General features: G+C 31.6%; 1 protein-coding gene across 1 annotated transcript in view; it reads left to right on the forward strand.

Annotated features, from left to right (window-relative positions):
* Nucleotides 1–9,743: 9,743 nt before the first annotated feature.
* Nucleotides 9,744–12,751, forward strand: part of LOC115878033 (dopamine receptor 1-like) — a 97,196-nt gene continuing 94,188 nt past the window's right edge. Inside the window, exon 1 of the mRNA XM_030894389.1 lies at nt 9,744–9,780. Within this exon, the coding sequence (XP_030750249.1) occupies nt 9,759–9,780 (22 nt within the window). The 5' untranslated portion in view covers nt 9,744–9,758. The remainder of the gene's footprint in view (nt 9,781–12,751) is intronic.

Consider the following 12,751-nt stretch of genomic DNA (forward strand, 5'->3'; position numbering starts at 1 on the left):
TCTTGATGTAAGACTTGCTTCTTTTAATATTCTTCTTATCGACCTCTTACTTATAGTCTATCCAGCGACAAGATCCTTGACAGTGATAGATGTGTCTGTCATTTTAATTTCAAAGTAGTTTATTTTATCTTACAGAGAAATAAGTTGGTACAACTGGAACGCATAGCAGGACATTAATACATTTAAAATTTGACTGATTTAAAACTGAAAAACAAAAAACTGTATAAAACTGAAAAAATGTAATCGAGTTATTTTATTTAAAAAACGGTATGTGTTAATACAAAACAAATAAGAACAGAACACCACATAGCAAAAAACTTTCAAGCTTCAAGAAACTTCCCGTATTTATTATTATATTTATCAATATAACTTATATTATAGTAGTTATATAGTAATAGAAATTTGTAATATTCTACAGGAATAAATATAACAACATAGATAAAACAAACTATTTTATTAAACACTTACCAAATTTTATACCTTAAAGGTTGATTAATTAACTTTAATCTAATTTTTTTTAAACCAGTTACCTTTTGACATTATTTTTCTGCAGTACTAAAATCCATTATGTACCTATCGTGTGATATCGATATTTTACAGCTACTCCAGTAGTTAATGTTTAGTACGATCCTTGTAGCATATACGAGATGCACTTTTCTACGACGAGATGGTATACAAACTTTATTGGTGTATAAGTCTTTCTGCCTGGGCAGCGAGTATTAAGCATTATAAACTGTGCTTTGGGTCTACAGTTAACTTTCCCTCGATTTTTCCTCCACTTGACTTCAAAAGACACAAAACACACGTAATAACCTTGTAATAACACGAATCAAAATGCATCATCTTCCAAAACGCAGATATTTGACATAAGTCGACATAATAACCTATAATTTGGCGAGACTTTGACAAGCCTCAAAAATCTAAAGGCGGGTTTAAACATATTGGCGTTCGTTTGTCATTCATCGTTCCGTCAAACCAATCAAATTGAAATATGATATGTCATTTTTGAAATAAACCAAAAAAACTGGTTAAAAACAAGAGGAGACGACGCATGACGGATTTATATTTAAACCTATCCATAGTTAACTTAAAAAATATAAAAATATTAGAAACTTTTTTTAGTAAAATAAATAGATTGATAAGGGTCATCTGCTTTTCTTCTGTCATCGTCTGTCGAAATCTTACCTGAGAAAAAAAAACAGAGTATACATGTGTACGTTCCTTTGGTGCAATTCATTATAAATTTGAGAAGCTGGCAAACGGCAGTTTCTTATCGATAAACTTACAATAAATCGATCGTCTCGATTCGAAGTTCTCATACGAAGCTGCCTGAGAGTCTAGCATATGAATTTATCTCGAGGAAGTGACTGCACTGTTCTTCGTGCACACCTAAATCTGTTAGCGACATAATTCTGACCTCTATCATCTTCAATTAAAGCAACTATAACGGATACCACAGCCAACAGACAATTATAATATGATATTTCAATAGAAATGACATTATATAAATCATAAACATCTCGTCACCAATCTGAAGGTAGTGGGTTCGAATCCCACACCAGGCATTTCATAAGCCGGCTATTTTGATTAAAATAAAAATAGTTTGGGTACCTAGGTCGACTCAGCCTTAAATGAGTACTTGGGATTCACAATCCTGAGGTAATAATAAGCGGTTGAAGCGTAGTGCTAGCCACATTACCTTCCTTGTATACCGAACGGCTCTAGTATGGCAAGCTGTACCTTGCTACTCCCAAGGCGTTAAACGCTATACACGGGAGCTTTTATTATTATAAATCATAAACATTATTTCTAGGTTTGTTGACTGGGACCAAAAGCAAAGGCATAGTTTTACTGTAAACATTACGAAAAAAGACTAGCGTCTTCTTCAAAAGCAAATATCTCAAAAATAAAGTTATTGAGACGAACCTAAAAATCTAAAGAATCTGAATCTAAAAAATCTAAAACTTTCAAGAAAAGATGCACCTCGATGGTAAAATTATTTTCAAATGTGTTGCTTTTTAACATTGAAAATGTTTCTGTTATCCTATATAAGGGAGCCCAAATCGAATTAAAATGCTACATTTGCCACACCATGACGTCATCACGCGTATACGTATAGGAAATCTCGGCGCGGCGCCGCACAATGGATCGAAGCATAGGAAAATAGGGACATTAACTTATTTCGAAATTAATACTTTTATTTTACTGTTTTTTATGTACGACTTTAATAAATACAACAAAAATCTAAATTAATATGGCATTTTGTACCATATAGTTTACAAAATATACAGGGTGTCTCAAAAAAAGAACTAATATCTAAACAAAAATATTATAACAAAAAAGAAATTGCTTTCTCTGTTAAAACTAAATTAATATGGCCTTTTGTACCAGATATTTTAAAAATATACAGGGTGTCTTACAAAAGAGCTTATCTATAAACAAAAAAGAAAACAAAACATTATAACATATGAGAAATTACTTTCTCTGTTAAATCTAAATTAATATGGCCTTTTGTACCAAATAGTTAACAAAATATACAGGGTGACTCACAAAAGAACTAATCTCTAAATAAAAAAGAAAACAAAAATATTATAACAAAAGAGATATTGCTTTCTCTTTTAAATCGCTATGAATTTTATCACAGCTGGGGGTCATTTTATCACAACTGATATGCGTCAGTTATATATGGATCGGAAGACAACAAAGGATTATGTAAAGTGTCTTCATTTGCAAAAGTTCTTGAACGGCATTCTCTATATTTCCGAAAGTATTTATTCCTAGACTCTGAGGCCTCTTCAGACAGATGCCCTATCGGAAACCAAAAATTGCTGATGATTTTTGCTCCGTGTATCAAAATTTTGTGTAGAGAAGATGGCATGTAATACCATCTATAAAGGTTAACTCTTCTGCAGTCTCTTTTGCAAATTTATTAAACTTTTCGGCATTTATTTTTTTTTCCTGAAACCAAAACTTGGAGTAATGTATATAGTCTTTCCAGCAATCAATTCATCGATTCCTGTTATTTGTTATGACTTTTCGAAGTTTCGGAAAAATCTTCTCGCAGTGTTTCCATCGTTAGTTGTACCCTATCCCTGTTTAACGACATCGACTATCAAACCCATTTCCTCCCTAAATCTAAAAATAAAATTACAAATATATTCTGCAAAGCAACGCGTGATGCGCGTCCACGGCAAACTCGACAAATTGCCGAATACCAATTCAATTGCCGAATACCGAATACCAAAACGAAAACATTTCTGGGCCTTTCAACCTATATGCCTTATGTATTGTAGTGTAATTCAGTCCCACTCCAATGTTCTTCGACGAATATACTTACCTATATCGGCAAATTACAAATTGTTTGATGGTGCACTGTACGTGCCTTGCATAAATTCAAGGATTTTGACATTAAAAACATTATATTTTTTGCAGTGGCACTTTGGGGCAGCCAATTTTTTTATGATATGTTCTAGTAAAGGTGGCTCTTTACATTGCACGTAATATCTCCACTTACATCCGCTTACATTTTTTTGTAATTCAAGAAAACTTTATATTTTTAAGTCTTAATGACATAAATAAAAACAAATGAGTTTTTCACTTCTGGTGTGACTTTTTTTTTTAAATTTAACAATCCAATACTATAGCCCAAGAACGCTTCTAATAAGTCGTTATATATAACAAACGAATATCTTTTACATCCATTTTAAAATTACAATCAAATGTAAGACTCTTTATCTACCAATTTGAATGATTTTTCAATTTACTTCAAATGGTGCTCATATGCTCAATAAGTAAATAACAAACAGACATACTGTATATGTTTTACAAGACTAGAATATCTCTTTAACACAAATATGTAAAAAAATATTTAAATTTGGAATTCTTCAAAAACAGCCAATGTCCCTATCTTCCTATGCTTCGATCCATTGTGCGCCGGCGCGGCGGCGGCAGTCGGACATCGCTAATTGTTTATTGATATATCTTTATTAGTTTAAAAGCAAAAAATATGGGGTTTGTTTTGTTACCTTGTCAAGACATAAGCGAAACTTATAAATTGTTTCTTTTTTTCATTTAGGCCTTCGTTTTTCGTTAAATGAAAGTTATATTTAAAAAAGTCAATTTTTAAACCAAATTTTCGCATGATTGAAATGAGTTATTCATGTTTTAAAGTTTTTTTCGGTCATAAGCGCTAATGGAAATGTTTTTTTGTAAATAATTATAAAAAATTACTCCCTACGAAGACTTTATTTTGTACTGGATCAAAAAATAAGTATTTGTTTTCTCTATACGGTGGTATTAATATATCGATTTTTGATGATAGTGCCCTTTTTCCCGGTCTAATTTTGTACTACTTTTGGAATAAGGGTCCCCATATCATGTACTTGTACTTCCTTCCCTGAAAAATTCAGCTTTGGACACCGAAGTGGGATACATATATAAAAGCTCAAAGGGTTTTTTTGTTACATCCATCCCGCCGAAACCGCCTCACCAATATTGATGATTCTTTTTTTAAATGAAAGGTATATATGTTTAGATTTGTTATGAAGTATTATTATATCGTCTAATCGGTATTTCTTTATGTAAAACGAATAAATATTAAAACATACCAAACCTACTCAAAATACCTCCAGAAGTCAATTATTTGTCATTGTCAGTGGTGTGTCAGTTAGATTATAGAGATTATATATCAAGTTTTTAGATATTTTAGGGGTCAGTTCATACCACCAGCTTTAGATACATCAATATTAGCACAAAGGTTCGTTTAAAGAACATTAGTGATTAGTGAATTAGTTATGCAAAGCGATTTTACAAAATTCATCCTCTTAGAGTGTAAAATTATGTCGAACGATTTGTTGTATGAAAATGATTTACTATCTGGTCTAGAAGAATGAAATTCTACAGAAAGAATAAGAAGAGATTTTTGAAATTCTTCAACCAAAAGGGTAAAGTTAGTAAAAAATTATATAAATCTTCGTGACCTCTGGATTATACACATAAAAATTTGCACAAAGGATCATTTAAAAGACATGAGTTAATTATTTGGACATAGGAATTTATGAAATTCATACCCTTAGGGAGTAGAATAGGGTATGAAAGTTTGCTGTACGAAAATGCATTACTATAACATCTAGAAGTATAACATATTATACAAGGGTTTATTTATAGTGACATCAATAATATGAACAAAATATTTCTTCTTCAAATCATCCTTCTAGGAATAAAAAATAACATATAAAGAGAGTATTAGTGCTCTGGAAAAATAAAATAAAATCAGGGCAGTATATCAAGAAAAGCGACAATTAAAAACTTTATATGTAAAAGCTATTTACTTTAGTAATACAGTTTATATGGGACCATAGGTAGGGTTCTATCCATAGAGGGTAAATGTAATTTCACTATTTATTATTTTCGAAAGATCTTTTTTGAAATTTTGCAAAATCTCGACTTTGGTTAGGTTAGGTTAGGTCGAGTTCTAAACTACTTTTCTTTACTACTATAGTTTTTCAGTGAATGTTTAAATCTGTTGTTTTTTGTTAAGTTCGTTATTTAAACATATGTATGTAATACACTCATATTAATACTAATCATATTTTTACGTTTTTATTCATCATTTTCAATGCCCCCCGGTTGCATCTTTGTAAAGGACTGTGAATTTTTAACATATTCCACGGGGTACCAAAATAACATTTATATTTATTATATTTTTATTGTGTTCTCTCGTATAATTGACAGAGAAATGTCAAATAATTTAGCTAGAAATTTCTTAAAAGATCATCAAAATCGGTCCAGTAGAAGACGATATATAAAATTTTACAATGCATCAAAATTTTAAGGTTCCCGTTTTTCGTGCCTGTGAGTGTATAGTTGATAGATAAATTTCTCCCTCAATACAAAACAATGAATTTAGAAACTTTCTTCAGTCACAAAGATGTGATTAGTACTGTCATAAAAACCATAGTTCGGAATTTTGAAAGTAACTTACAGTATAAAGCTTTTCTTATACTGTAAGTTGCTTTTCAAGTAAAAAAAAATAAAGTAAATACTAAAAGGGGCCGTCTTGTGGCGGAACCGCTGCAAATCTATAAGGTATATTGTGTTTGTCCCCTTTCGATGTATTCATTATCCTATCCTTGTACCATGCACAAACATGTGGTAGCTCCTTGATGTATTCGAGCGTTGTTTCTTCGGTTTTAGTATTCTGTAATATTTTAGAGAATTTGCTATAAAATATTATCGAAATAAAATACTAAACTTTTCAAAACCTCGTTTAATACTATAATAATAACTACTATTGCGAGAGATATATACATGCCACAAAAAACATGGAATGCTTCCGCCCATAAACAAATATAGATACAATATTGTCAGGCTTACTTTAATTTATATACATATTACATCACACTTCCCTCCTACAAAAAAAAACTAATTATACATTAAACGTTGCACTGGTTTCACTAAACGTTTTGGCCGATTTTCACTGAGATCAGAATTAATATTTTCAACTTTATCAGGAGATGTTGAGTTTAAAATCGAATTTTCTTGAGAAATTCCCTCATTATGACTTACGCCTTGTTCATCAATTAATTTTTTAGAAATAGCTGATTCATTAATAAAAAATTTCTTTATCTAGTTTAAATGACGCTTCCAAATAATGTCATTTAATGAAGGAATTTTTACCAAGTACATACATTTTCCTATTTTTTTATAAATTTTACCACGTATCCAAGTAGGTTTTTGCACATTTCTGTAATCCTTAACTGTAACATTTTCAATAATACTAAACTGCAAAAATCTATATAATAATTTTCTGAAATAACACTATAGCTAGACCCTGTATCTAAATTAAAAGAAACATCAAGGTTTTCAATTTTTAAATTAATTAAAATTGCATTATTTGTACAATCATAATAATCAACAACAATAATCTTCAGATTCTAAATAATTTTGAGAATGGCTAACTAACATCGGTTTGTTTACATTATTTCTATTTTTATTGGGACATACCTATGCAAGATGCCCCTTTTTTTTACAACAATGACAAAAACAATCTCTAAACGCACACTGACCTGTTTCGTGGTTTTTGCGACCACAAACCTTGCAAGCTGATGTGCTGGAGAATCGCACATCCTTCTTGGCTGATAATTGACCAGCGAACTGACCTTTGGACCGCAAATGGTGTGACGAATGGTAGACTTATTTTCTTCCATGAGCCTATCTTGCACTGGCCCAGGATTGAACCCCACTACAAACATGTCACGCAACACTAACTCTAGTTGTCCAGCTTCAAAGTCACAAGGTGAACCTAAACTGCGTAACCGGGCTGCCCATTCAAGAGAGTTTTTGTTTTGAGTTTTCACAGCACGATAAAATTTGTATATTGCAGCAAAAATTGAAGAAGGGGGCTTAAAATGTTCGGTGATTAATTTTACAAGCACATCGTACCCTTTTTTTTCTGGTTCCTCAGGTAAACATAGATCAAACACCAACTTGTAGGCATCTTCACTTAAAAGGTTTAATAAAATTGCCCTTTTCCTAACTGCGTCTTTAATTTCGTTAGCCGAAAAATAATTTTCAATTCGTCTTTAATATATTGACCAGTCGGAATTTAGAGGATCAAACTCGCGCTAATGTCCGACATTTTCGGTTGAGGTTGGCGTGGTAGTTCTCGCCGTTTTCTTCAAAAAACACCTCGAAAAACACTAATTACACTTAATCGACACAATCGTGGGTTTTTCAGATAAAATCAGAGTTTAATATGAAACCCGATTTTACGTTCTCGTCGCCACTGTAATATTTTAGAGAATTTGCTATAAAATATTATCGAAATAAAATACTAAACTTTTCAAAACCTCGTTTAATACTATAATAATAACTACTATTGCGAGAGATATATACATGCCACAAAAAACATGGAATGATCCCGCCCATAAACAAATATAGATACAATATTGTCAGGCTTACTTTAATTTATATACATATTACATCACATATTCCTTTACCATTTTTTTTTTCTCCTGCGATCCAGAGCCTCGCATTAAAATATTCCGCAGTTTCAGGATATTTTATCGCAGAATCTTCAGCAGAGACTCCATTGATACAGGTTGAGCTTGTTCAGCTAGCCCTTGATAGCCACATGTGTGTGTAAGGAGACCCTTTGTAATCGGCACTTTATTTCTTTTTTATTGGTTCCTTGGATGAAGTCCTTGCTGATAGGGCATGTGAGCCTCTGAGCCTGCGACTCTGGAATCTTCTGCCTTCACTTTGAAGATATTGACTAGAGTTTACCTTTGCTTTTACTGTTTTCTTTCTTTTTCTGTCTGTTTCTTCATTGGACATTCTGCTTTTCCCTGATCAAGAGTTTTATTGCATTATGGAGCATACCCAATATGCGGTTTTAATTATTCTGAAATTCATTCATTAAAATGCCCAAATGCTGGAAAAATAAAGAAGTAACTTTATGGTCTGAAGCCAATCATAAAATATTTTCATTAAAGCAAGGGATCCAGTCCTTTACAAAAACGCCATTGTGTTTTGCAATAAAACCAAAATAAAAAGGAAATGCAACTGATTAGAAACCTCCAACGGCTAAAACGTAATAACGACAGAATCGTTTAACTAATATTCTCTCCTGTTTTTGCCTTGCAATCTAAATATGTTTAAACGGAATATGATATAGATTTAATGGATATAACATTAATAATTGGAAGTTCTTTTTTAGTCAGTCTTAGGCCTTCGGATGTAACAGTTTAGCTCTAAATAACAAATAGTTGTGTTTATTTTTGTATTATACTATATAAAATAAATTTTCATAAAAAAAAGTCTGTTAATTATTATCACTAACAATAATAATTAATAAATTGGCAACGGCCCAGGCTACGTCGAAACACCGGTTCCCATTAGAACACCGAAGTTAAGCGACGTAAGGGGATACTAGCGGATGGACGGGTGACCGGTTCGATACTCTGTATCGTGCTGTTGTCCAAAAAAGGTAAATGTGTAAAATCTATTGACACACACTGCTCATTCAGGCCGGTTCGAGGCCGGATGAGATCGGATATCTCGTGAGTAAGAGTCGATTTAGACACTTGCCAAGTCGGTAGGCCATTGATCATGATATGGCCGAGGATCGCGGTTCTGATTCCGCGTAAACAAAGTAGGCCCCGTCCAGATTAGCCCTGGGAGCAAAAAAGAGACATTAACTGAAATCTTTACTTTAATAATTAATAACTCCAAAAATAATAAATAATAACCAACCACTGCATGAAAATACTATTATATTTTTAAATACTTAAATATGGTTCTTTATAAAAATATTACAAATACTATCTACATTAGATGAAGTGGCACATTGCCACCTCATTTTCAAATTAAGTGAGCGCAAACCGAACATTAAAGCCTTATCTTTTAAATTACATTAAAAAAAAGGTGCGAACTAACGCCAAACGATTTAGGAAATGATTCTAATGGAAAGATAAAGTTAATATCCTAAAGAGCAGAGTCAAAAAGTACCGTTTTCGCCATTCACAAAATGAGGAGCAGGCCGTTTGCTGTTTTCCAAGAATATAAACCCTTTCATTCGAAAAAAACGTTGGAAGTAAATGTTCCTTAAATAAAGCTATATCTTTTATTCTCTGAAATAATGTTGTAAAAAAGAATGTTGTGATAAAACTGGTTTCTAAATAGTCGTTTTTTTATTGCAGATAGTCAACAATGATACGTTTGTGGAAAAGGAAATATCGGAAAAAGACACCGTCACGATGATGTCGATTCTTCTAGTAGGTAAGAACTACTTACTTTTATTAAAATTATATATTAATGAAATTCATGAGTTGGGGGGTCGGACACAGGATTTTATTGTTGACCTCGATACATTGACAATACGCTGACTATGTAGTAAATGTCAACAATGTGAAGAATGTCGCTGCTGTAGGACTTTAAATCATAAAAAAGTATAGTCTTTATTTAAAGTACGTAATCAATAATTGAGGTTTATGCGCGGTCATAATTGTGTAGGTTACCAAATAATTTTAAAAATTACAGGTGTAGGATTATTCATTTCTCCGTATACAGGGTGGTCCGAACTGTATTCCGGAAACATCGGCAGCATATTCTGAACATAAAAATAACTAAAAAAGTTCGTATAAATGTATGTCCGAAAATGCTTAGTTTCGGAGGTACAGGGTGTAGAAGTTTCATTTTCATTTCGATTTTTTCCTAATGATTTCTGAACTAAATTCGGTATTTGGATGAAAATTAGTATCTGGGTTTTTTTAACATGAGAAATTTGATTTTAATGTTAATGTGACTCCTACTTGTAGAGGGCGCCACCTACATCTTTTTTAACTGTTTTGAAGAGTAATAACTTTTCGTCTGTGCCTGTATAAAACTACTGAGTAAAAAAAAAATACATTTACGACAATAATAAAATAATAATCTACTCAAGTGTTTATTTTTTGTCAATAATGATATGTATTGACTATTTCTATTCTAAATATCTTTAGAACGGTTCCTTGTAGCGAATTTAACTAAGAGACATTATTTACCTAAAAGTCACGGAAATGTAGGTATATTTTTTACTCAGTAGTTTTATATATGTACGGTCGAAAAGTTATTACTCTTCAAAACTGATTAAACACATGTAGGTGGCGCCTCCTACAAATAGGACTCATAATGACATCAAAATCAAATTTCTCATGTCAAAAAACTCCCAGACACCAATTTTCATCTAAATATTGACGTTACTTCAGCAATTATTTGGAATAAATCGAAATAAAAATAAAATTTCTACACTCTATATCTCCGAACCTAAGCATTTTAGGACATTCATTTATATAAACTTTTTATTTATTTTTATCTGCAGAATATGCTACCGAAGTTTCCGGAATACACTTCGGACCACCCTGTATATTTAGTTTGACTTATGCTATCCTGTGAATGTCACAAGCGAGGGTTATATTCTGCAGATAAAAATAGCAAAATAAAACACAAAATCACCAGAATACACCAAAACACTTTTTCTTTTACACTGAAAAGACAGTGTAAAAGAAAAAGCGTTCTGGTGTTTTATTTTGCTGTGTAACACCATAGGTTCCAACCCACAACTGTAAGATAAAAATAAGTAAAAAGTTCGTATAAATGTATGTACTAAAATGCTTAATTTCGGAGATACAGGGCGTAGAAGTTTCATTTTTATTTCGATTTTTCCCAATAATTTCTGAACAAAATTCTGAATATATATTCTAAATAATTGGTGAAAAAAAATTACATTCTCGTGATTTTTTACGTAAAAATGTCTCTTGATAAAAATTGCTACGAGCTACCGTTCCCAAGATATTTAGATTTTAAATAGTTAATACATATCATTATTGACAAAAAATAAACATGCTGAGTAAATAGTTATTCATTATCACTAAAATGGGAGATTTCGGAAATTTTTATTTTTTTAAATTAATCATAAATTTTCTTCGAAAAAATGATGATAATACAGTTTCTATTGAACTTTTGGCACCAAAACCTTTCAAATTTATGATTTCAGTCTAATAACTATTTGGTCAACATGTTTAATTTCTGTCAATGACGACAGATACTGATAATTTCAATCTCAAATATCTCATGGATTTTTACCAAGATACCTTTTTTACGCAAAAAAACGTCATAAATGTATATTTTTACTCAGTAGTTTTATGCAGGTACGGACGAAAAGTTATTTATTTTCAAACTAGTTAAAATACGTAGGTGGCGCTCTCTATAAGTAGGAGTCATATCGATATCAAAATCAAATTTCTCATATCAAAAAACCCAACACCAATAATTTTCATACAAATATTGGCGTGACTACAAAAATTATTAGGAAAAAATGAAAACGTAACTTCTACACTCTGTATCTCCGAAATATAGTCTTTTAGGACATAAATTTATGCAAACTTTTTTGCTTAATTTTATCTGCAGAATATGTTGCCGAAGTTTCCGGAATACAGTTCGGACCACCCTGTATATCAGTAGTCCTAATTAATATTTCACATTTTTCCTTCTTGCTAAAATTATCAGTAAGTATTTTTTGTTTAAAAAATGTAAATATAAAATATCTTTTTGACTTGAGTAATTATTAACAAACTGGAGATACACACACTTCTCCGAAATAGACTGTCATTTAAAGATTCAAAAATGTTAGTACATTATTATAAGAATATACTGATACTTATAAGAATATACTGATACTCGATGTGCCCATAAGGAAAATGTAAATACTATTTGGCGCTATTCTTGCAACGGTCGCGACCCAAAGCTTTTGATAATTTCGGAGCGGTTCGGCTTTTTCCGGAATTATGTCGCCAAATATTATTTATTCAAATTTATTATTATTTTCTTTTAATTTTATAAATAAAACACAGTGCGTTGCATGTTAGAAACTTTATTTTATATAGGGACATGTATGAAATACCTATGAAACATTGGAAACCGACGTTATGCCACGATCCACGATGGTTTTTGCAGTTCACAGCACAGATTTTTAAGTTTTTAATGCCACCTTTTCACACTTATCACGGGTTTGAGTAAATAAAATTTAAATTAAACTCACAAGATAGCAATAATTACCTTGAGAATGGAGGCTTTAAATACTTTTCGGTATTTTCTCAATGAGGTCTGTTTAAATTTTGAAAGATTTTATAATTTTTGAAGATTCTGACTTTGACAAGAGAAAATTATTTCTGTTATTATTTGGCGGTTGTTCTTAGCAACGGTTATAGCA

The sequence above is a fragment of the Sitophilus oryzae genome, unplaced genomic scaffold, assembly GCF_002938485.1.
Source record: "Sitophilus oryzae breed Bouriz unplaced genomic scaffold, Soryzae_2.0 scaffold_149_pilon_pilon, whole genome shotgun sequence".
In the NCBI taxonomy this organism is placed as follows: domain Eukaryota; kingdom Metazoa; phylum Arthropoda; class Insecta; order Coleoptera; family Curculionidae; genus Sitophilus; species Sitophilus oryzae.